The sequence below is a fragment of the Crocuta crocuta genome, unplaced genomic scaffold, assembly GCF_008692635.1.
Source record: "Crocuta crocuta isolate KB4526 unplaced genomic scaffold, BGI_CrCroc_1.0 scaffold233, whole genome shotgun sequence".
In the NCBI taxonomy this organism is placed as follows: domain Eukaryota; kingdom Metazoa; phylum Chordata; class Mammalia; order Carnivora; family Hyaenidae; genus Crocuta; species Crocuta crocuta.
In genome coordinates, this window is record NW_027529526.1 from 100604 (window position 1) to 127362 (window position 26759).

At 41.9% G+C, this 26759-nt stretch overlaps 1 protein-coding gene across 1 annotated transcript in view; it reads right to left on the reverse strand.

Moving 5' to 3' along the window:
* Nucleotides 1-26759, reverse strand: part of LOC144229115 (protein kinase C-binding protein NELL1) — a gene marked incomplete at its 3' end in the record, with an annotated part of 230315 nt that overhangs the window by 16506 nt on the left and 187050 nt on the right. The window contains exons 6-10 of the mRNA XM_077761072.1: nucleotides 22918-22990; nucleotides 22213-22295; nucleotides 15423-15557; nucleotides 14388-14490; nucleotides 5759-5832 (exon numbers count right to left, since the gene is read on the reverse strand). Of these exons, the coding sequence (XP_077617198.1) occupies nucleotides 5759-5832; nucleotides 14388-14490; nucleotides 15423-15557; nucleotides 22213-22295; nucleotides 22918-22990 (468 nt within the window). The remainder of the gene's footprint in view (nucleotides 1-5758; nucleotides 5833-14387; nucleotides 14491-15422; nucleotides 15558-22212; nucleotides 22296-22917; nucleotides 22991-26759) is intronic.

Sequence of the window (26759 nt, forward strand, 5' to 3'; positions counted from 1 at the left end):
AATATTAGTCCATTAATTACTATAAAAAGGGGTTTGAGAGTCTTTTATTTTATATAAAATGTTTAGTTTCTCTCTCTTCTTCCTAAGAGGCTGTTTAAGTCAACTCTGAAGCAAGCTTGAGAACAGGAGTCTCATTTAAGACCAAAAGGTACACTCCTCAAAACAGATAGGGGGCTGGGATGGAGCTGGCCAGCCCAGAGGGATAGGGCCAATATGGAGGTTTCCATTTCCAAGCCACTAGCATTCCAGCGGCCCTGTGATCCACTGGTTTGGCAGGCACTCCCATTTCATCCAGTACATCTATTCCTAATTATGAATGTAAATAAAACTCTGAACAGCAAATATAAATTTAATTCCTAATGACTCATCATTTGGATAATTTGCTCCATGGCTTCCTCTCCCTTCTCATGATTTTCAGCCCCAATCTTCCTCTTTTCTCATGATTTTCAGCCTCATGCCTCTAATATTTCTTGCAGAATCTTCTTTTCATCCTCCTTGCCCTTCTTTTTTTTGTTTTTATCTGTCCCAAGATATCTGTATCTCTTGCTTTTCTCCCATCTTAAAACTGGCCTTAAGACCTGAGAATACAGCCTGCTGCCTATGCACCTTCAGTCTCCTTCACATCTGCGTTCCATTCTCACCACTCAACCAAGGCCATATTGGGGGCCACCTAACCTCGAGAGTGAGCACTGGTCCCAGGCCAAGGTACCTTAATTTCTACAGCTGTGCCTTAATTTCTGCAACAGGGAATTGAACCAATACATATTAATAACTTTATGATCAGCATCATAAGCTTTAATGCACAGGAAAGCAAAATGCTTACTTACTGTTAATGGCCTCTACTTCTATCTCTAAATACCAATGTATTTATTATCTACTGCCTCCTTGCATAATAGTAGTGATGGACGCTGCTGAATCCCTTTTATGAATTCTGTGTGCCTATCCCCACCGTCTGAATTCTTCGCTAATGGCTCAACCTTGCCACCCTCAGATAGTACCCCTTGGGCCCTAGAGCCATTTTGCCANACTGCTGAATCCCTTTTATGAATTCTGTGTGCCTATCCCCACCATCTGAATTCTTCGCTGCTAATGGCTCAACCTTGCCACCCTCAGATAGTACCCCTTGGGCCCTAGAGCCATTTTGCCATGCAGAGAGTAGGGAGAGTTACCCACAAGTTGCACTTCCCCACCACCATAGCCCAAAGCTAGGAAATGACAGCCACGGGAGGCTCTTTACCGCAAGGGGAGATAGTAGTGAGGTCTAATTTATGCTCCAGCACCCCTCCTGGAACCAGAGTACGTGAGGCCCTCACCACAAATCCCACCTTTGCTCAGTTCCTTGCCTTTCCCCATTCTGCATCCTCCACACCCTTACTAGTTGCTTCTGAGAGCCCTGTCTTCATCAGTCACTTGTTCTGAAATCCTTAGTTCAGGGTCTGCTTTCAAGGGAACCCAAAGTAAGACAGGAAGACAAATTTCATTCTTGCTGTCAAAAAGGCAACTGTTAGAAAACAATTATGTCTAGATGGGAAGATTCTGAGACAATTTCCTTTTTCATCCTTGTAATTTTCCTCTATCTTCAAAATTTTGTATCTAGAGTGTGTATTTACATTTGTAAAAAAAAATATTTAAAATGCTATGAAGACTTTTTAAAAATATAATCACTCACAAAAGCTTTTTTTCCCCATAAAAAGGGCCTCCCTCGATTAAATCAGACAATTCTAATCAACCTTTAACATATTTAATGAGCACGCTCATAATTCAAAATGTTTAAACAGAGACAAACCCCTTCACTTGATTTTGAAAACAGTATGAACTGTGATCACAGTATCATAGTGCCACCACGTCCATTTAGTCCAGCCACCTAATTAGGCACAAAACCTTTTTTAACATTAATTTTAAAACTACTTCTAGTAAGAAGTATCTGATAATTAGTATTTTTAAACCCTCCTGATTATACCATGTTATTTTATGACCCCTAGAACTCTGTGTTGGTGGAAAAACACAATTCTTCCATTCTTTCTCATTTAGAGTGATAGTCTCTAAGTCATTGGTCAAATATAAACACTTTCAAGTTCTTTGCTAATCACTGTGCTTCAGCCTGAATTTCTAACAACATAAAAACTCACATCGTTAAGTCAAAATTGTTGCTGGCCTCAAGAAATGTTGCAGGGCAGCAATAATTGGACAAAGTGAGCAAGACTCCTGGAAAAGGTTATTCATCTTTAAACCAAAAAAAGTATGTTAACTTCTGAAAACACTTGGTGAAAATATTGGAAACAAGTGTTTATTTCTTATCTAATTGGTGTTGCTAAAGTTTTAAAATGATCCTAGGAAAATGAAAATGAATGGATCTCTGGGCAGCCTTTTGTCAAATGGGGATCTGCATTTAAACCAGAGAAGACCGAGAATTATTTAATTATTTGCTTATTTCTCCCAAGGAGAGTACTTATATACTACCGGTGTAGATGCCTAAGAGAAAGTTAACTCCACATCCAAGAGGCGCCACTGGGCATGAGGGTTTAAATCTGAAGAAAGGCGACCTGGGACGGACTCCAAGTCTTGGCATTCTATGCCCATCACCTCCTCTACCTGCTGACAGTCTCCATTAAATGTGTCCCAAGGCTATTCTATGAACTATTATAAAAACTACCCATTTATCAAGAGAATCAATGAGCCACAGCCTCACCAACCTGGCATTCTCACAAAGACTAGACAGTGATCATTCAATACTTCTGAATCTACCCTTCTAAAAATTCAGAAATGAGAATGATTTCCAAATAAGTCTTACACCATCAGGAGTAGCAGTAGAGAGGCCAAAACAGGAACCTGTAAAGCTGGACAACACAGGCTTTTTTTTTTTTTTTTTTATTTTATTTCTAGGAGAGAGAGAGAGAGCGTGAGCAGGGGAGGGTCAGAGAAAGAGGGAGTCACAGACTGAAACAGGCTCCAGCCTCTGAGCTGGCAGTCAGCATAGAGCCCAACGCGGGGCTCGAACCCACGAACCACGAGACCATGACCTAAGCGAAAGTCGGACGCTTAACCGACTAAGCCACCCAGGCGCCCCTGGACAACACAGGTTAAATCCCAGCCCGCTCACTTACTACCTGTGTGACTGATCTTCTATGCCTCAATTTTCTCATCTGCAAAATGGGAATAATCATAGCACCTAACAGGGGTGATTATGAGTTTTATAGAAGATAGTATGTTTAAAATGCTTTAAAAATAGTGTCTAGAAAATATTAAATGCTCAAGAAATGTTAATTACTGTCAATGACCCTTTGCCATACACAAAGTGATCATTTAGTAAATAACTGTAAAGAGAAATTAATGACTTTCTAAAAGATGAAATTGTTCACACACACATATATACGCATATATGCGCCCACATACTATGTGTAGAAAGGGAATAACCTGTCTGCCCCAACTTTTCTAAACTGTAAAAATCTAACCCCAACAAAAGCAGTAAAAGAAGAACCCAAGCAGGTAGAGCATCTACACTGTGCTATTAGCAGTGCTACGTGCGGTTCCAATAGCTGGCATTTCAGTCCATATCCATATCATCCAGAGGTCTCCAATGTTCTCTGCCTTGATCCTCTGACAGAAGATGGAGTCATAACCAGGACCCTTGCCAGAGTCACCTACTGTTTCTACATAAAATGTAAAGGGCATTGCTACCTTTATATGTAAAGTGGCAAACCACAAAACAGAAACTGGGGGGGGGGGGGGGGTACCTGGGGGCTCAGTCAGTTAGGCATCCAACTTCAGCTCAGGTCATGATCTCACAGTCCAGTCTGTGGGTTCAAGCCCTGCATGAGGCTCTGGGCTGACAACTCAGAGCCTGGAGCCTGTTTCAGATTCTGTGTCTGTCTCTCTCTGACCCTCTCCCACTCACACTCCATCTGTCTCTCTTTCTCTCTCTTTCAAAAATAAGTATTTTTTGAAAAATTAAAAAAAAGATACTGGGATCATCAGTAGAGTGGGCAAAATTCGCTTTGATCATCCTTGCTGCCTCTCAAAAAGGTTTTAGAATCCAAATCAACATTTTCCCTCTCCTAAAAGTGAAAGAATCAGGGCTCCTTCGGGGGTTCAGGTGGCTGGGCATCTGACTCTTGATTTTGGCTCAGGTCATGATTCCAGGGTCATGGGATTGAGCTCATGTCAGGCTCCGCACTGAGTATGGAGACTGCTTAAGATTCTCTCTCCTCCTCTCTCTCTGCCCCTCTCCTGCTCACCCACTGTCTCTCAAAAAAAAAAAAATATATATATATATATATATACATACACAATTTACAGAAAAAGGACATCTATCTTATATTCAAAGAGAACATGTATGTTCATGTGGTATAAGAAAAGCTCACATTTACTGAGAACTTACTTTGTGCCAAGCACTCTACCAAGTTCTTCACGTGCTTTATCTCAATCCCCCCAACATCCTATGTGGTGACGTGCCAGCCCAGGTTGGAGAACACCCCACCGACTCCCCCAGGCCCAGGTCTGGCAGCTTGCCTTACTGACCGAAAGACCACCCAACCCTGGCTGCCACACCATCCTTGCCTCTGCCACAGACTAAGGAGCCTCTGTGCACAGTGTCCACGATGCAGAAAGACCACCACACCTACGTACCCAGCAGACCATTTGGAGCCATAGAATCTCTGGCATTCCCAGTGGCAGCCAAGAAAGCGGGAATGGGAAGTACAATAGGAAAATCTGAGGGCATTAACCCCCGGGGGTAGAGTCTAGCCCCTGAGAGACAGAAAAGGGCCTTTCGTCCACCCACCTCCAACCAAGGCCCCCATAAAAAAATGGATTCAAGCTCCTTGAGAGCCTCTCCAGGTCTCTAAATGCCTCATTCTCATCAGTCTTTATAAAACAGATTCCTTTCTTTTCCCCAGGTATGTGATGAAAAGCAAATGAAATAATGCAGTTACAGCCTCTCTGGAGATGCCCCATAGAAACAGCTGGGCAGCCACCTTGGACTGTGGCTGCTCTGTGATGTACCACCTTGCACTGTGTGCCGTCCTTCCCTCCATCTCTTACTCTTACATTCCTAGGTTGGCTCCCACACTTTGTTCAAATACTACCTCTACAGAAAGGCCCTCCCAGACGACCCATACCTATCCAAAAGCTCTCTAGTTTCTCAGTGATTTGGCACTACACTGTGTATTTCTTTATTTCCTTATCATCTGTCTCCCCCGCTATACTGCAGTTCTATAAAAACGGGGACTTTGTTGTGTTCACTGTTATATACCCAGAATCTGGTACCAGGCTAATATGTAGCAGCAGATCGAGGTATGTTAGCTGAATGATTATTGGAGATCTATACTTCTACATTTCTTACTTCAAGAAATAGATGGATGGGGCCGGCAGGAGACAAGAATTTTCTCACAATATATAAGACACTGTGGAGTAGAGATGGCGTCATCCAGAGCCAGCATCACAAACTGGCTGAATTGATTTCCCCAAAATCAATCCAAAACCCTTTCCCAGGGCCACCTGCCAACCTCCCTGACTCATAGTAGTTGTTAACTCCCTTTGCCTTCTCACCTCCTTCCATAGTTTTTCCCAAGGCCATCTGATCCACAGCTGATCATGCAGCCCCACAATGATAGTGGGTGGGACCTTCCCATCCCAGACAGCAGCCCACCACTCAGAGACCCACTCAAGCTAACATGTTCCACTTCAGATCCCTATCTAAGCCAATCTATAGATCTGTTAATTCCTCCCAAGGGATGGGGATCATAAAATGGAAACTTACTCGGCATTCACGGCAGCTCTTAGTTAAAATCCGCTGGCCTTCTGCAAGGACTTTTCCTCCATAGATACATTTTGCTGTAACCAAAACAGAAAAATGGATCAGTCAGGCTATGCAACAAATTGACCTCAGAGGAGCCACCCAACGTCAATAGATTCCACAGAACACAGATTTTCTGATTCTAAGCAATAGGAATAGGAATCTGTTTCTCTGGAATAAGTCATGAGAAGACTGAGAGGACAACTACTGAGTCCCCATCAGATGGCCATCTTCATTACATTTGCTGTAAGTCCATCAAACTAAGGATATACAATATGAGTGGCTGTCATATCACCATGGAGGACAAAAGCAGATTTAATTCATACGCTCCAGCCATAAACTAGTGGGTAAAAGGAGTCTCATGCTCCATTCATCAGAACCTCAGCCACCATGTGATCACATTGTGATCATGGGAAATGCATGTCCTCACACTCTATGTTCCTATGAAGTTCAGAAACCACTGAGAAATACAAGCCTAACAGTAAAGTACTTATCAATGCACTAGAGAGACTGCCTTTGGAAAGGTGAGCTTTATAGGCCACTAGGGAGGGCATGGAATACAGACAGGCTCTGTAGTAAAGTTAAAAGCATAAATAAAACTCCCACCATTCACTTTAGATTCCCCTGGGACTCAGTCCTCAACTCAACTTGCTGACCCACCTTTAAGCGAGTGCAGAATATGTTACTTTGATCTGACCCTAATGTGTCTCCACCCAGTTCTCAAGCCACATCAAACTTTTCCAGGAACAGGAAAGCAAAGGCCGGGTGACTCCCTCCTCCTGCGCAGAGGAGGATCCTTCTACCCTAGTCCTCAGGAGAGGCGTAAGTGAAAACATGCACTCTAAGACTTCTCTACTACTCACTGTTTAAAAAACAAAAAACAAAAACAAAACAAAACAAAAAAACCCACTTCACCTCTCATAGTCTCCATTGTTGCATCTGTTAAAAACAGGTTAACTCAATTTGGTAGTTTCTTAGTTCTACAATCTGCCAACTCTCATGGAATGTTCCAGTATATACACACCTTTGCAATCAATTTGTCAATTCCTCTTATTAGCCACAGGAAGAGGAAAGCCCAGAGATTTGGTTATACTTATCATCATGATCCTGTAGTGGATGCTGTGATATGCTACCTAGATACCCCTCATTCCTTGATAGCCAAAGGACTCATTCCTGCAGCTGCTGGGGCAATTGATGACCAAGAGCTCAACTAAGTAGTGATCCACAACTTGCCCTTGGTTGAAAGGAGCCACCTTATCTTAAGTCAAATGTTCTTCCTAGGGCAGCCCACATACAATGCGTGGTTGAAGGCAGGACAAAGTTCTGGCCCCTGGCCCCAACTAGAAATCTCTCTGAAAGGTCATTCTGGCAAATTCTGGTTCCTTCACTATCTCACTCCTACCCCCGAACAGATCGTGACAGAAGTTCCTAATAAAGGACATGCATTCTCCATATCAGAGTCTGCTTCCTATTGGAACCTGACCTTCAACAAGCCACACCTACCTTGAAACTGTTCTAGTCTAGTATCTCCTTTTTGTGAATGGCACTATTATCTACCCCAGCTCTCACCCCCTACTGCCTGGGGATCCTTCTAACCTCTCTTAATTGCAAATATTTTGTTAACTGCAAATATGAGGTTGTGCTTTAAAAACCACTATGGGTCACGAAATGCCCTCAAAATACAGTCCAAACTCCTTAATTCAGCAAACAAAGCCATTCACATAGCTCTTCCTTATTTCTCAAGCTCCACAGCTCATCAATTTCTCTGCATTTACTCACTCTCTTAAACATTCAACCTCCACATATGCCCCAGCCGTACTTTTCCTTTGCTTCTGCACATAACTATTCTCCAGGAATAGGCAGCCTCATCCACCTCCCCCGGCAAACCCCCATCCTCTATACCCATCAGTTGTAACATGGGCCTGACTTCCATCACAAAGCTGTCCTTGACTTCCAACACTAGTGAACTGCCCTCACTTTGCACTTGTGTTGTTCTCTGGACCCAGCTCCACCAGAGCACACCTCGCATTTTCTCTTAGTTGCCCAATTCATTACACACATCTCCTGCTAGCTAAAACCTCCATGATGGCCTATGTCTATTTCATCATTTTATCTCCAGCCTCAAGCTCAGAGCCACTCTGGGCTTATTGTTAATAACAACAAATAATTTTAGAATTAACGTGCCTATAATTGATAGCGAAAACCAGTCAGCATTTCTGATGCCCAAATAAGAATCCTTTCTGCTATTCAATGCCCTTCCATACATTAAAAGCAGATACAAAAGCTCTGCTTTTGTTCCAGAACAAAAACAAAAAATAGAGAGTTTTCTAGATCAGCCTCTCTTCCCTTCCTTCAAAGAGAAAAAGTTATCCACAACCATCTTTTACGCCTCAATTTTCCTCATCAATCAGGTGACCATGACTCACTGGTCCCAACGATGACGTGGATTCCCCCAAATACCTGCATAGGGAGACCAGACACCCACCAAACGCCTGGAATTCCTGTCCAGTTAGCTCCCCCACTCCCACACGCAGCTGCTGCTGGCCTGGCAACAGGACTCATTTCAGAGTGACAGTTCTGCTAAATGCACTACTGTCAGATCTGCCATCTGCCTCTTGGCCCAGGCTGGGGAGCAAAGAAATGGACTTTTCTTCCTCATGTTGCCCCTTGCCCCCCACACAATGATGGGAGCACACTTGCTCTTTAAGAAATTTGCCTGATTCCTCTCCTCTGGCAGGAGTTCTGGGCTGCGTCTGTCTGGAGATAGGAGTATGTTACTGTTTACAGTCATGCCACACACAGAGACATATCCATCCCTCAAATTCACCAGTCCCGTGTAAACATTAAACGTCCACTAAACTTTATGTCCTCGCACAGCAGGGCGCTTTCGGGGCTACGAACGATATCAACGTGATGCTGCAAGCCTCAGCCATTTGCAGCTCTGGCACTGGTCAGGATGTGTGTAGGATTACAGCATCAACTGTCGGGGAAATTATCTTAGGACAGCTTTCGGGATCACCACAGGAGGTCACAAGAATCCCCCCTGCCTTCCAACACCTACCCCCATTTCTCCGACAGTACCCGTCCTTCTCTGTCACTGCCCTCCATACACCTGACATCAATCCTCATTATCCAACCTCTTGATCTATAGCCGAAGGGCTTAGTTTTGATGTCTGAGGAAATTCAGGCAGAAGGTGAGTCAGGCTCCGGTGCCTTTGGCTGGGGTATTTGGGACTCTGTTCCAACAGCTTTTGGTATGAGTAAAAATCTAAATGGATGCCTGAAGTCCTTCATATCACACCGGGGACATGCAAACTACGATATTTCACAGTGTATGACCATGAAATTGAAACCTGGCACAAACGCACACTTCTCTGTGATGTCAGAAACAAATGTACTGGGAACTGAGAGAAACAGTTATTCAATAGTATCTTTTTGCACCTGCAGAAGCTGGGCCCTTCAAATTTGAACCTCATTTCTCCAGTGCGATGACTGGATGCTTTTGCCATTTGGGTGCACACTGAATAAACAATGGACAGGTGGGCCTTGGCACCCCTCTCCGATATTGAATTAGGTTGCTCTGTCTTTATGTAGGTATTTGTACCCTGCACACACTCCAGCCGCCCCTTGGCAGTCCGTGGGTTCGAATACCAACATCAGCATTCTGTATTGCACTTTACAGGAGACTGGCTGAATACCAGGCTGAAAGGCTGAATCCCCAAGAATCCTTCCTGCCTCACTGAGTTCATTCGCAGACCTGGCTTCAGATACCACCTCTCTGAGCAAGATGCCCACATCACACGGGCTGTCCCCCAGGCATCTCCCACTCACAAATGCCCAAAACAGAATGTATCACTCGCTGAACTACTCCTTCCACCTGCTTTAGTTCTGTTATTCACACTATGAGCCTCCTATGGGCTCTTGTTCAAAACCTGGCAACCGCCCCCTTACAGACGCTCTGTCCCTGATTCATTGCTCTCATAGGAAAAAAATGAATAAAACAAAGTTATGGAGTACCTACTGTGTCCCCAGTCTTTTGGCCACCACTTACATGCATCTCTTCCTTTTCATCCCCCCAGGCAGTGCCTGCCTATTGGTCTCATCAACTCTACCTGGAATATGCGTGGATCCCTTGCCCAGACGCCCTGCTTCCAGCTCTCCTGATGTGGAGGCCTTTGTAAATCACTTTGATTGTGCTGCAACCTTGCCTTCAAACCTTGCTTTCGACTACAGAAACCAATGCAACGTCTGCTTCCTTGAGTGTGCACACACGGTTCTCTTTGTTAGGTGTGTTCTCACCCTTCTGTCTACAGAACAAACTCCCATTTGATAAGACCCTCCTCAGCTGTTACTTACCCTGTGAAGGTTTTCTGACACACACACATTTCTGATGGAGTCATAGCTCCCCTCTCTGTGCCACCTCTGCTTCTTGCACAGTGTGCATGTTACACAATACTCCGTCATAATGACATGGCACCTACATTTCCCTGGACACAAGTGGAGAAGAGATGGGTTAAGAGCATCCATCAGCTCTGGAGCCGGAGACCACTTCGGTTTTACTTTGGCTCCAAGGCTGAGAGACCTTGGACAAGTTACTCCTCTGTGCCTCAACTCATCTATAAAATGAGGATAATTGTGGGGACTGTGACTTTGAGTCATTAGAAGGGCTCAATATACTGCCTGACACAGAACAAATGACCCCCATAGGCCCACTGTTACCCCCGGAGGTAAGGACAGCATTGGGAAGGGAACCTCAGTAAGAATGACTGCATGAATTCAATGGAATACGATTGTCTTCACCAATCCTCAACTCAGCCTTGCAGCTTTATTTCTACTTGTCACTTATGGAAACCCTGTTATCAAACAGACTCCCTCTCCATCATCCTTCCTCTCTCCTGTAGGACACTTCTCCAAACCATCTACCAAAAGAACAGCCTGCAGGACACCAATGTTTGGAGACTAACTTGGTAAGTCAGAGTGGGGCCCCAAGAATGAGCTCCTGCACCATTTCCTGGACCAGCACATCCACAACCGAGGCATCTACAAGGCTCTCCTGAGTCTTTCCTGCAGCCTCCAAAAGAGAACAGCACAGCATCGGGACCCAAACCTCCACTGTGAAAGCTACCTTGCTCTTGAAGAAAGCAGGAGTGTCTGAGCCTCTTGGTCAAAATGGAAAGACGAAACACTTTTTTCAAGCAATGAACTGAGACCTAAACACTGAAACCCTATTTCCAAGCAGATGTTCCATCCATCAGCACCGCAGCTCCTGAGGCCATGACAACCGCACGAACACTTAGTAAGTCAACTGACAAAACTATTTGCTTTTATGTATTCAGCTTCTGTTGTCTGAGCCACATTCCTACCTTTCCTCAGAGTTTCCAGAACACTGCTCCACGCAAACCCAGAGAGTAGCTTAGGAAATTGTATCTGAAAGGGACAACCAAAGTAAATATTCTCCATCCTTTTTCTCATATGCAGGTATGTGAAACTTCTAGAAATTCTGTTGACTAGTGTTGGCACTCTGTTTGGTCAATCCTTATTCTGCTCTGCTCCACCCTACTGCTCAACCCACCACAGTCATTAGCTAGAAGTCTAAAAAGGTTTAGCTTGGTTCTACCTCCTCCAGGGAATAGCCTGGGCCTATTCCCACTGGCCCGAGTCCCCCCCCAGCACTGTCCCACAAGCCATCATTCTGTGTTCTAACAGTGCCCTGGCCACATGAGGCAGAGAGGGCTCCACTACCACTGCTTCAGGCACCGGCACTCAGGAATTGCACAATGTGTGTTTCAACTAAAACATATGGAGAAATGGGGCACCTGGGTGGCTCAGTTGGTTAAGCATCTGACTTCAAGCTAGGTCATGATCTCACCATTCCCAAGATGAAGTCCCAGGTTAAGCTCTGTGCTGACAGCTCAAAGCCCAGATCCTGTTTCAGATTTTGTGTCTCCCTCTCTACCCCTCCTCCACTCTAGGGTGTCTCTCTCTCTCTCTCTCTCTCTCTCTCTCTCTTTCTCTGTGTCTCTCTCTCTCTCTCCCTCTCTCAGTAAAAAATAAACATTTAAAAAATATTTTTTAAACTATGAAGGAATGAAAACTCTCTATATCAGAGATTCTTAACCTTTTCATTACGAGAGGTCCTTTGTGTCATTTCTTTTTTTTTAACTAGTGCTCATGATTTGTATTATCCTTTTGTTAAACTGATGCTGAAAAAATTAGTACTATCTAGCTAAATTGCTATGAATTCCAAACAAAAACAAAAACAAAAAAACAAAAAAAACCCACTTCTGTTTTAGTTAGCCCACATGTCAGCATGTTGGTAAAGTTGGGTAACTTTCTATAATATTTTTCAAAATTTAAAACTCTCAAATAAATTGGAATCAAGAAAAGTGAACCCCCCATGCTTCTACTGAGGGGATAATGTGATATATATACTACATATATGAAAATGGCAGTGATTGGGCCCACTGATTCTACTCTGGAGAACTGTATCTTAATATAAAATACAAAAATGTGTTTTCTATACAGAACACATATTGGAGAGTAATTGATAACAGTGAAAAGTGGGAAATCCAGATATCCAATGATTGGGGGAATGGTTAAATACGCTGTGCAAGCAGCAGCCCAACAGTGGAACACCATGAAGCGAACTAAAATCAAGTTTATACAGTGTTCTTTAAAGCACAGGGATACACTTAAGTGATAAGAGTAAGGCAATGAAGTAGGATAAATATTATCTGCACAGTAAGATCTCAACCACAAGTGAGACAGGATGAAAAAAATGAAATCCACTGAAATTTCAAGAATGGCTATTTCCAAACAGTGGTATTATGAGATTTCTCCATCATTTTTACTCTTCTCTGGAATTTCAAATGTTACACAATAAACACATTGCTTTTATAATTAGAAAATCAAAAGGTTAAAACACCAAACAGTCGAAGGACTCATCGACTCCCATGTGCAAACAATTTCCAAGAGAATGTATTCATAGATGTATCCAAAAAACTCAAAATCATCAACTAAAAGAATGTTCTATTTTTTTAAATAAATTCCCAGTAGTTTTTCAACCTCATCCTCTGCTGACTGTTATAAAGAATATCAAGATTGAAAAAAAAAATCTATACCTAACGGTCTTTCCATCATGGGATCAAAGTATCATCTCAACATCTCAGCACTTAAGCTACCAGAACTGCCGGATGGGACCCCCACAAGTGTTTGAAACAAAGAAGAAAGTTTCTCTTTTTAGATCAACTCCAAGTACCACTCTCCAGAGTCACAGGCGTACTGTGCCGAAGAGGAAGAATATTCCAAAGTCCCTTATGAAAAAGTGCAGGAAAGGTATGGGCTGGTGTAACCAAACCAACTCTCCCCACCTCCACTGTCCTATTAGGAAGCAGGCTGTTCTTGGCAAAAAGCGAGACCGCTGTGTTTTGAAGACCCATGATACTGGTATTTTCTGTAGAGGAACTACCTTGAATGTTATCCATAGGAGGCCACATTTCTAATCTAAATTCTTGCTACAGAAGCCCCTATGGTTTGATGAAAAGAAAATGGGCCTTTACTCAGGCACTAGTAGTTTCATATTTCACCTCTGTCACTTACCAAGCTTCCAACCTTGGTAAGTTAACTTCCCTAAGCTTCCTGTAAAACAGGGATAATGTTTCTCACTCAAAAAGACTGCAGTAAGGAGTCAATAAGCTAATAGAATGGAAGCATCTACAAAGGAACTGGCACATACCAAGCATTCTACATGACAGATCCTACTTTTGCTGCTGGTCTCCAGGCTCATTTCACTATTTCATCTGAAATAAGTGACCTTTGGGAAAGCTAAGATTTTTTAAATCCTATGAACTTGGACAAATCAACTTTGAAGAACTCTATTTCAATATTTTAACTGAAGTCGATCCCAAAATTCCTAACAAAGGCCTTTTAGTAACAGGAAATCTGGCCAAGACCTCAGAAAGCCTAAATATAGAATCTGGCCCTGAACTTCATCATTCAGACTAAGAGAGACCAGGGGCACCTGTGTGGTTCAGTTGGTTAAGCATCTGACTTAGCTGAAGTCATGATCTCACATATCATAGGCTCAAGCCCTGTGTCAGGCTCTATGCTAACAGCTCAGAGACTGGAGCCTGTTTTGAATTCTGTGTCTCCCTCTCTCTCTGCCCCTCCCCCACTCATGCTCTGTCTCTCTTTCAAATATAAATAAAATTTTCAAAAATTAAAAAAAAAAAAATGAGAGAGACCAAAGGGTGTGAAGCTTTGGAGTTGTAACTTTATAGATTAACACAGCCAATTACCAGTTGTTTGACCCTGGACAAGTACTTAAACTTAGTCCCTTCAAACACCAGTTCCTTCCACAGAGAATGGGAGGAATAGTAATTAGAGTTGATATGAGGAGTAAAAAAGAAAAAAAGCCTATGTAAAGTATCTGCACATCACAGGTGATTAAAACATAGAAGCTCCTCTGGTCACACATGTAATTCAATTTTGGGGACTTCATCTGATCAGTGTTCATCAGCAGGGGCCTGAAAATTAAGGGGGGGAAAAAATCTCAAAGCACAGAGGACCACTCAGACCCTCAATCAGTACTTACGTCGGCAGACCTTACAACACTGGCCGGCAATGTGCACAGGGAGGGAGTCTGGGGAGCAACTGACAGGGGGACAGGACATCCTTCGACATTCGACAGCACCACTCTGAGGAAGGAAGGACAAGGAAAGGAATCTCAGAAGTGCCCTTTCAAAGTTCCCTTTGCAGAAGCAGGTCACATCTCATCCCAGAAACCTCATCAGGGAAAAGGAAGCAGTGTGAGGAATTCCTGGTCTACTCCAGGATCACAAATGAAGTATTTTCTCCAGCCCAAATGAATCTGTGCCACCTCAATTACTTTTCTGATATACATCACTGGCTTCATTCCACCTGCCCATGTGGGCTAAGCAGATTAGGCAGAAAACAAAAGCCTATTTTTATAAGAACATAAACAACACCTTTTGCAGACCCTGTCAATCATTGTTGAGGTTTTAACAATCCATTATGTATTTTCCCAAACAATGGCATTCTTCAGATATTTATCAAATAATTTCAACTGCACAGAGTTTACATACGAATTTGGGGGGTACTCATGAATTCTCTGAAACAGATGGAGTATACAAGTGACAGATACCCTGAAAGTCAGGGCAGTCTCACAAGTCTCTGAAACAGATGAAGGACACCTTGTAAAATAGAATAAAAACATCCAGAAACTAATTGTACCCTCCTCGTCAATTTTTTTCTAGCACAGAAAAGTTGTGAATGAGGCTAACGGCTAGGTTGGCTTGAAAATCAGAGTCCCGTCCTCCCTTTGATACTCTAAGCCTCAAACTCCACCCAGTAAGTTCGTTAATAACAACAATACATCGTATTAGACTGTGTTGTCAAATAGAAGCACACTTTGATTTCCAAGTATTTATATAGGACATGACGCTTTTCCAGGTTCCGTTCATAACTGCTCAGATTGCTAAGCAGAAGCTTAGAAAAAAGAGCATACATATTTCTCAGAGCTGGCATTGTATGTTACAAGACCAGATTATACAATCACTAGTGTTTTCACTGCCCCCTTAAAGCAGTAGATATTTACAAAGAGGCTTACTTTGCATGTACAGTTCCTGCAGTGATCGCCATCAACCCAGGAGTCTTGGTCTCTATAGAGAAGTCCACTCACTTGACAGGTCTTCTCACAATGACAGTTTTCCAATTGACTAAGTCTCGTCTCTGCGTAATTTAACTGCAAAGAAGAGTTACTTGGTATAATTTCCTTAATTCGGTTGTATGGTCCTAACAAAGCTAATAGGAAAAAGAAAAAAACAAGCCAAGCAGGAGAAAGAAAAGCTCAGAGCAGCTGACTTCCGCTTAGCCAGTTTTTTTTTTTTAAACATGAGGTGGAATCATTCTAAATTGAAGACATATTGGCTCCTATGGTCTGACGAGCACCAAATTAGACATTAAACTGTATCTCAGGGACCTCACGGGTGTACATAAACATGTGTGCTTTCAGCTCGAGCCCACACAGAAGCACTCATACTGAATGTAGTCTCAAGGACTCATTATAATGTTTACAGGAGATCTAATCAGAAACTTCGATGCACTTACATGTATCTCCCATCAGTTTCTCTTTGTTCACATACTAGAGTGCCAGAGTTTTTAGGCTGGGAAATCACTGCTTCCTTTCTTATGAAAAATTACTGGGAGTTGGGGCCAGGAAAAGAGAACTTCATACAAGGATCTAGCTTCTCTCCAGGCCAGGATCCTCCAGAATGAATACCCAAGGAATGCACTTTGGTGTTCCAAGGTGAAGACAGGCAACTGAACTCCCAGGTGAGATTGGGATTCTGCAGAAAAGCTGTCCATTTTCCTAGGTCACCCAACTATTACTAACAATCACAGAATCTTAGCATCTCTGAGCTGAAAACAGTTTTCAAGCTTGAATGTGGTGACAAGTAACCCCTTGCAGTGACTCACCAGTCTCTCTATGCACACCCACAGTGGCAGGGCGTCATCTTTCAAAACCCTTTTCTGGTTAGCTCTGGATGCTTGAAACATCCTTTCTTGGTACGAGCTGTGAAATGTCTCCTCGCTTTTTCTGTTTGACCTGGTTTTGCTTTGTGACTTGTCCTAAGCAATCTACTCCCTTCAAACGTGTGAGGCTATCCAGTCTCCAAACCTGCTCTGGGCCACATGCAGCACCACCAGGTTCATTGAAGAGCCCATCATGAGAAGGGTATGATCCTCTCTCCTGATCACTTCCCATGCAGCCCACACCAGGTGCCTTCAGACATACAGTACGAAAAAAATTAAACTTTGGTATAATCTCAAGTGTGTAACTCAAGTGTAACTCAAACCGGGAGCAATACTACCATTTTCCCCTGTTCTTTAGAGAATGCCTGGATTGCAAAACAAACACCACTTCCTAAAAATTCAAGTAGTTTCTCTTTTCCTTCTCAACCACACTTATGCCCCCATGTCTTGGGTACTTTCCCCATTAGGAGATCATGCCTATCTCTGATCCAAGTAAGACCATTTCAAGCCAGTATTTTAGATATCATGGTTGAACCTTGGTAATGATGACTCCCAACATCTTTCTATATTAACTATGATTCCATTCCATACAAGCTCCTCTCATTTACTCCTACCAGCACTACTGAGCTCTACTCTCTACAAGCGGAATCTAAATGCAATTCCAAACTTGGTTTTCGTCATTTATTTCATTCTCCTCCTCCAAAATGTTAGAAACTCTCAAGAAAACTGGTTCCTCATCTGCCTTTTATAGGCAGTACCAATGGGCAGGAGAAAAGCAAATAGGATGCTAGACAATTCACATGCACCAAAATCATCCCTGAAGAAACAGAGTTAACTATGCCTGTAATATTAGCTTCCTATGATCCCTCCAGGACACACAATCTTTGAAAAACTCAGAATACATTTAAATCTACAACCCGAGTTTCTACAATCTATCATAATTAAGCTCTTTGGGAATTCTTTAGGAAACACATTAAATACACTTCTTAGAGTTTCTTAAAAAGGTGAGGTCAAGTGAGTAAAACAACATATAGGTGAGAGATAATAAGAAGTGGCAACTTATCACACAGTACCTTTACTTAATTTCTATGCCCCCCGTAATTGATTGATGGATGACTCTGGGTTGAAAAAGAGTTCAACTAGACCTGCATCCTTACTAAAAGTGGCTGAGAATGACTTATCTGTGAGAAGAAATGAGCCTTACTTCCAAAAATCTTCAATAATCTATTGCCTGTATCACTCCAAGAAACTTTTTAAAGACTAAATAACCCAAAAGGCATTTCTGTGATGGCCCAAGTTTCCCGAACACCCAGGAATTTGCCTAAAGGCAGTATTACCAATTTCCCATACTATGCAACAAAACTTAGCTGTGCTCACCTACAAAACTCAGTACCAAGAAAACCTCAGTTTTAATATAATGGAAACTATTCTCAGGGTGGACGTTTCCCTTCTGACCTCTGTTTTTTTTTTATTTTTTAATACATTTAGACTTTTCTGACAATACTGAAAAGCCCTAATCTCTGTAATAAGAAGAGTGCAGGAGACAGACACAAAAGCAAAGACATATTAAGGCAAAAAGCTAATTTTTCAAAGGCATTTCATATAACTTTACTTTCCTTTCCCCCACCCCTGCTAAATACTGGAATAAAGGAGAAAAACAGCTCTGAATCAAGAAGTGAATTACAATTTCTGTCACTGGTATTAGCATGCTGAATTTACACAAATTCATTTTCAAAAGCTATTTCTACACTACCTGCCATTTTCTCCAAGAATGCCTACAGATCCAAAATAGATCCAGTAGCACATCTACATCTGTATTCATTCTTACCTATGTTCATACATTTATCTAAGCAACATGGACAGAATCATTTATTCTTAACTCTACACATTCACAGACAGACGTCAGGGACTTTTTTCACATAAGAGGTCAGTGAATGGATCTGAGTACATTCGTTGCACAGTTTTTTCTTTGAAATACTATTTATTTGGCAATTGCTATATGGAAGGGAAAAAATATTTTATTGTATTAAGCCTTCAAGCTTCACTGGAAAAAAAATCACTATTGAGCTTCTCAAAACAATCAAAGCCTCAAAATTAAATATGTTACAAGCTGAAATGCCATTCCAAGCGCTGCTTGGTTTGCATAAATAGATTTGTCAAAGATTTAAACAGAAGTAATCAAGAAATTCCCAGTCACCAGTATCTCTTCTTCCTGAGCTTGTAGGCTGAAGGCGATTCCAGGCGAGGTGGGATGCAAGAGCAAGCCAGGTCCTCACCCTGTCACAATATGCCAGGTCCAGCAATGGGGTAGCTCCAGAGGAAGCCAGGAACTGTGGTCTCTTGTGAATGGCTTAGGGAAAATGACAGAAGACGGCTTCCCTGCACCTTCTCTACCTTAAAAAGGGTTAATTTTGCCAGAATGCCAGGATTTTTCAAGAGGGCTCTTCTGTACCCTGACTTGTCACCTGAAAGCGCATACAAGCTGCTCCCATGATGTGGCCCGTATTCAGCAACGGTGGGGTCATTCTCAAGCACTGCCCCCCACCCCTGAAAAGAGAAAAGGAAATAGCAGGTCCTCCAGGGCAGACCACTGGGCAGACCCCTGGGCTGATCTGGTGCCTGTGTCTGTCTGCTGTGATTATGGCTACCACCCCCTGTCCTGCTTGTGCACTGGGCTTCCTCTCTGGTAGGATTCCATGGCTTCCACTAGGACTTTCTGCTGTTTTCCCAGACCTCCTGGCACCCACCTCTAGACCAGGACCCGACAGCTACTTGTGGCTTTTGCCAGGCTTTGTGACGCTAAGCCATGGCGCAAGGTGTACATTTGCTTTGGGGACCATCTTCCCCTCGTGGCTGCCTATTTCTTTCTAGGTTTAACAATACAAAATGAATTATTTACTGAATGCCTATACATAAAACCAAGCCTCCAAATCTCACTTGCCTGGACTCATGGGATCTTTAGAAAATCAGAAATAATTGTCACCATTTTACTTATGGGGAATCAGCAACTGGAGAATGGTCAATGAGCCGCCAAGCTCCCACCTTGATAGCTGCACAGGATGCAGCGGGGAGGAGTTATGGAACAGGGCCTGCCCATTTTGGGAAGTCTTAAAGGAAACTCCTACATGAAGATGCGACCCCAACGGCCTGCATCCTCAGCTTAAGAGTAAATAAAAAGGAGACAAGGCTAGCACGAGGCTCAGAAAGAAGACCTTCCTGTTCAGACCTTGGCACAGGCAAGAGAGAAAGATCTGTGAGAATCCTTCAAGAATTATTTGATGAGAATTCTCCTGGCCCATCTTGGGCTTGCAGTGTGATTCTGAGCAGCCTCTATGATCTGAAAACCTTTAAGGAGATCATGTAATGTAAGGTGGGCCTGGCATGGCTCCTGGCACACACCATGGGAACCCAGGACTCAAAATACCACAGACTTCCAAGGAAAACAATCAACTATAACCAAAAGAGGGAGTTAAGGGGCTTTGCTCTTGCTCCGACCTTCCCGCTCCAAAAGGTACTATAATATAAGCTCTATGCACATTTCTCTGCCAAGTTACCATCTGAACACACATCCCTCTCCTCCATTTGCCCACTGTTCTCCCTGATCTCTCCATTCCCAAACTCCTTCTCTCCTTTAGTCATTCCTTTTTTATATCTTCTCTTTCCAGTCCTCCCGTCTCCAACTGCATCACTTATGATGCAGCTTTCAGGATTTGAGCTTGAATCCCAGTTCTGCCATTCATGGTCTTGGGGAAAGTCACAGAACATGCCCGGAAATCAGTCTTCTCATCTGGGAAGTGGGCTAATAAATCAGCCCCAGCTCACAGTACTGTTGTGAGGATTAAAGTGACAGGGAATATAAAACATTTAAGCACTGTAACTAACACATAGCAAATAGTCAATAAATATTACTTAATATGACTGTCTTTCCAACTTCTTCCAAATCAGGGATTGACACATTAGGGCCCATGAACTAAATCTGGCTCACTCCTTCTTTTCCTATGGCCTGTGAGCTAAGAACGATTTCTACATTTTTCAATGGCTGTATTTTAAGTGATGAAAAAGTATATAAATAATATTTTCTATTCTGCCCCTTGGCCTGCAAAGCCTAAAATTAACTAGCTAACCCTTTACAGAAAAAGTTTACCAACTCTCCTCTTATAGATTATTATACTTTCCAAAATTCTGCAGTGAAAATAGAAGTCCTCAGCTTTCTAATTATAATTCTATTCACGGTTTGGAAGAGATAGACTTATAAATCTTCCAAAGTGCCCGAGGCGGGGTTTAGAAAGTGAGTGAAACCATTTTCTCTTTGCAATTGCCCACAATTAGATATCTTCGGCCTCACAAATGCCCATTTTACATAATACTATTTGGAGGTCAGAGCTCAACGTGGCTCCTAGATAATATGTGGCTAAAAAGAGAAAAATGGCATTCCCTGCAAAAGGAAAGAACAAAAAGAAAGGGGCATTCTTGAAGCTGGGAAACCACAATCACCTGAGATTGAGTGGCATTATTTCTCGTTCCAAAAATTTGGTAGTGAGCTAAAATATAATTAACGCTATTGAGGTCAAGCTGCTCCAGACGATATAAACGCCAAGTCTCTGTATGCCACAAGCTTGTAAGGCAAATAACTGGCTGCAATTCACACTTCTACTGTATTCTGAAGTGAAAAGCTCATGCTTCAGCTCTCAAGTCTCAGGATCTCTTACAAAAGTAGAGGTATTCTGTCTCCCCTTTCCAGACACAAGAGGACTTACCCAAAAACCTAGTTTGAAATAGAAACTGTATCTTCAGTAGCACAACCAGTGGGTCCAAAACACAGCCCTACCCTCCAAACACTTACCTACCCACCTGTTTTTTTCTGTGTGTGTGTGTTTTTTTTTTGCCCACCCTGTGCCATGGTTGATGGCTGGGAGCAGTCACACCCGCTGGTGGAACAGGATTAATGGATCATTTTCACTGTTATTAAAATTCTTCCTTTTGCAGAGTATAATAATGTCTCTTAAGCCCAACCTAATTCTTTCTTCGCTCTAGGCCAGGACTCATGTCCATGACTGTTGTGATGGGTATCACAACAACAGCATTAGCCACATTTCCTATTTATTCAGTGCCTTTCTCCACAGGGCTCAGAGCTTTTCAGTATGAATCTGAACTTTATATATTAAAGCCCATAATTATTTACATTTTTGTCTTTGCCACTCAATATGAACAGCTTCTGGGGTAGAAATAATGCCTTATTCATTACTGCCTCCTTTGTGCCTGACACACCACCTGGCAAATAACAGATCCTTGAAGGATGCTTGTTAAGGGAGTGATCCATTCCAAACATTCACAATTATAAAAGTGAATGTGTTAAAAGGCAAACTGCCTCCTCCATTATGTAACCCGGGACCACTCCTGAAATGAATCACATCTTAGAAATGTGATATAATGCCTTCTTGTGACAATAATCTGTTTCTAACAATGGCTATTTTGCCCCTTCTGATTATTGGCAATTATTCTTACATCCAAAATGCACTAGCTTATGATCAGCAGTGCCTCTGACCATATATCATCTCACTATGTTACTAGTTTAACGGCCAGTGGGAAAATTCCTTTTCTCCCAGAGAGTCTACAGTGATACACATGGCCTCTTTCTTCCAAACATTCTTCATGTAAACATCTTGATACAGCCTAATAGTATCAGAGAGGTAAACGGTTATGTTTACTATAGGTAGCCCTATTTCAAGTAAGAATAAACCATTTTCACAGTAACATATTGCAGATGCCGAGGCTAAAAATGTTTCCATTATAGCATTTCACTGAAAATTCCAGATAGGATGGAGAAAGAAATGAAACATCACAAGTGAAATTTAGATACCTACTTTTGCAGTCATCTTGGCCAAAAGCTCTTGCAAATCCATTATTCCTTGCACCAGGCTTAAGAAATCACTGCAAGTTGGACAAGCTCAATAGAGAAAATATAAGAAATGTTGATACAGTGCTAATGCAATAAAGCAATTTTTACAACAGTAGTTGCTTGGCTATGTCCAAGGCTTTTTGTTTTTCTGGTTAAGTAGGACATTGCAAGTGGAGTGAAATCACCCAGGATTTCAGGTCTATGCCTTTTCCTTTTATTAACAAGAGGAAAGAAAGGAATAGGAAAAAAGAACTGTTAACTGAAAAGGCAAGGGGACATTTTTAAATTAAAATTAAGCCCTTGTTTTTATAGAGACATGACTGAAAAAAAATGTGAATTATTATAAAAGTGGAGAAAGTAAACTCACATCTAAGCCAAGCTATTTAAAATCACTGTTTACTATATACACAGTCATACTATACCCACCTTCCTCAATCTACAGAACCCAAACTGCCAATGAAGTCTTTTTCTTACCTTCAAATGGTAACTCTATCAACACATCAGCTTTTTTGAAACTTCAAAGACCCAGAAGTATATCGTATAGATAGTAACTTACCTCCCTATTCCCACTGCCTCAGAAGTCAACAATTTTTATACTTTGGGTGACATGTTTATTATCAGTAAGTTATATAATATTAAGAACTCATAAGTGCTTCAAGTTGCTACTTACTGCGATTCAGGTTCGGACATTGACTTATGTATCCATTTGGCATAAAGATGATCTTCCCATCTTGGATGATTCCCTTGATAACAGAAAAGATAGGTGGTGATGAAGATTATAGTTACCAGTTGGAATGTCCACTGTGCCATCACATGCTCTCTGCAGGGCACAGGATTTTTTTTTTTTTTTTTTTTTTTTACAACACTGGTATCTTTATTCAAAATTAAGTCTGCCTTAGTCCACAATGAACTACTAATCCAAGCCATCCTCTTCCAAGCATCTTGAAATGTACATTCACCTTGAGAAAGCTGTCATTAGTTGCCATGGATTGTTGCTAATGACATTGCAACACTAAGGATCTACTAGTGAATGTTCTTAAAACTAGTGGACCAGGGCACTTGGGTGGCCCAGTCGGTTAAGCATCCAACTCTTGATTTTGGTTCAGATCATGATCTCATTGTTCATGGGATCCAGCCTCAGGTCAGGCTCTGCACTCACAATACTGGGCCTGTTTGGGACATTCTCTCTCTCTCTCTCTCTCTCTCTCTCTCTCTCTCTCCCTCCTCCACTCACTCTATCAAAATAAATAAAACATTAAAAACTAGTGAACCAAAAAGGCACTGATGCAATAAAAATTCCTCTAATACCTTAATCATTCTGGAGCATTAAATTTTACTGACTTGGAGGATTTTTCAAGCAGCAGTGAAGAAACAATAGAAATATATCAGACTAAACGTTTTTATCGATTTGTTTAATCAAGGAAAGAAAATTAGACATGGAAAGAATTGCTTAACAATATTTGTTCTCTGCTGATTGAGTACTATGATTTTTTGGTGGCGAATCTTAAAACTTGCTCAACATCTCACTGTGAGTAAAAGGTGGCCTTTTATTTCTGTAACTTAGTTTAGGGGAACAGCCCTGATTTACGAAAGTCATTGGGGTGCCATCTTGTAATGTAAACATTGACTCGGCCTTTGGATTTTTTAAGCTGAATATCAAGATTCTGGTTTTAGGGATATTTTTTCTTCCTGATTTGATGGAAGTGATATTACAGAACAGATGGAAGATGTGGAACCCAGTTCAGAATTTGGAGATTAATCTGTCAATAAAATAAAGGCCAAGGGTGATGCTGCAAGTCTTTCAGATGGGGTTAACATTTATCTGTCCAGCTTCTAAACAGAAAGGAATTAGCAAATGCTGTTTTCTGCATACTATTTCCAGGTAAAATATGAATTGGAAACATTAACAGAAATAACAGGACCAAAGGACCTTTTCCTCAGAATTGGATACACTTATTAACCTCTTCCCCTTCGAGGATGTTGGGCTATTTGTGATTACAAGAGGGGATAACCACCCCCTGCCACCGGGTCCTCAATACAAATTCATAGTCTCTAGCGGGGGAATTCCAGACAGCAATTGATGCAATAACGTGGAAGTCCATCAGCTTCTTCCTGCTCAGTTTCTCAAAGTGAACTAATGTCTCTGAGTACCCAGGACACCTTTCAAGCACATTTGAAAAATATGAGAGAAGCATGGGATTGGACTTCAGGTGACCTGGGCTCAAATTCTGGATACATCTCAAGCTGAGTGCACTTGAAACAATAAGTTAACCACCTTCTCTGAGTTTCAGTTTCTTCATCTGGGTGGGGTGAAAAAAAAACCTGGCTGCAAAAACTAAAGATCCTTCCAACATCAAGTTCTCGATCAGTGAAATAGGCATCCAAACTGAAATTGTCACAATTTAGGTTTCTATGCTTTCACTACCTTTCAAGTTAAACAAAAAATTAGAAAAGTGATACATTTCCATCAAGGACCATTCTAGAGAATGGAATGACACATTAGACAACATCTGTTTGATTTGAATAGGTTAAATATCAATGAATTCATAGTAACCAACTATCCAGGTAGGCTCGGGATTTAGGCTCTCCCAGGACACAAGACTTCTAGTGCTAAAACAGACTCCCAGGCTCAAGGGGACAGTTGATCACCCTCGGAGATGTGGAAGTGAACAAAGCACAAGTACCAGGAAGGATCAGGTCCATCTATTATCTACTCATCAGAAAAGACTTATCAGTCATCAAATGGCGCTGAGATACCTGGAGCATGCTTGTCACAATATTCATTACATTTCTAAAAATGAATGGAAAACCCATTTGAAAAGGATATCCCGCTACTCACTCTGTAGCAACATAACTTAGAAAATACATCAGTTTTCCTTTTTTTTTTGAAGTGACTACAGACTTTAGTTACATTGTAAATTACAAACTGCCTCTCCCACACCTTCCTTCTGCCTGCCTCCATCATTACTTCTACCTTTCCACTTTCAACCTAAACCACACAGAGGTGTTACACAGATCATTAGGTCAAGGTCGGTGGTGTTGACTTTAACATAAACAGAAATAAAAACTGACAACTTCTCAATGCCCATTAACACCAAAACTCAAAGCACTTGGTATTTTTTTTTTTCCTAAGGAAAGGTCATGAGGGTCAGTCCACATACTAGCATGGATACTTGTTCCTGCCAAATAAATCACAATGTAAATGTAACTTACTTGAATGGATTTAATTCCATGTTAGACTAACAGAAGGATGGCCATACACTATACAAATACTAACTGTAACCCAAAGAAGTATGAGCACGTGTGTATAAATGTGTATGTACGTACATGCATTGGGGGGGGGGGAGGAAGGGGGTCCCAGCACCTTCCCCAGAACAAGAGCCAGAGTTCTTGGGCATTGAGTTGCCACATGAGCTCTCCTTGGACGTTTGTCAATAAAAGCAGCATTTGCTAAGCATGGAGTTTTCTATAGAGAATGAGAGGCGTTTCATAAAGTATATGCCTCTATAGAACCTCACAGATGAGGATTTCTATAGATGATAATGTGCCTTCAAGCACTGCAACTTCTTCCAAAGATGAAATAAGAATAAGCAAAAATTCTAGAAGTTCTTATTTAATTTCAAATGTATCTACACTTAACTGAAAAGATGCAACTCTAATAGGGCATATATTAGCTGACCTCACTTGCTCTCAACTTTTTCAGACCCAGGCTGTTTCACATCTGTCATGGCAGGGTTTCTCAAACTTTGAGTTTCTTAAGAATCACCTTGAGTAAACACCTTGAGTTTGAGTAATAACCTTAAGTTTACCATTCGGACTCCTGGGTCATCCCTGAAATTCTATTTCAGTAGGGTTGGAGTGGGCCCAGGAACCTTCACTGTTAAAACCTATCCAAGATGATTCAGATGAAAAGTCAAAGGCCGCCCTTTGAAAAACCCTGCTCTTTTGTCAATCAGTTGTGGCCTTTCTTTTGGAGGAGGGGGAGGAACAAGAGGGTGTACTCATTAAAAGATCACAGGGGTGAAAACAGAATCCAAATCCTAATATATGAATAAAACCTCAATGATTTGGAACTGAGTAGCAACCAACAGAATTATCAGATTATAGACACCATGAAAGGAAAATAATATTTTCATCTCCGTGTCCCCTGTACTCCCTGTTGCAGTATATTCACAGACCAGGCACGTTAATATTTTAAAAGCATCAAATTCCTAAAAAAAACTATTAATTATATAATATTGAGCAATATTTTCAGAGCTGGTACAGCGGTAAAGATCTTGTAGGATATCAGTTTTTAAACCAGGGGTACAAGGGCGCCTGGGTGGCTCAGTTAAGCATCTGACTTCTGCTCAGATCATGATCTCACAGTTCGGGAGTTTGAGCCCTACATGGGGCTCTCTGCTGTCCGCACAGATCCTGCTTCAGATCCTCTGTCTCCCTCTCCCTCTCTCTCTCTGCCCGTTCCCTATTCATGTTTTCTATCTCAAAAATAAATAAATAATAAACAATGGC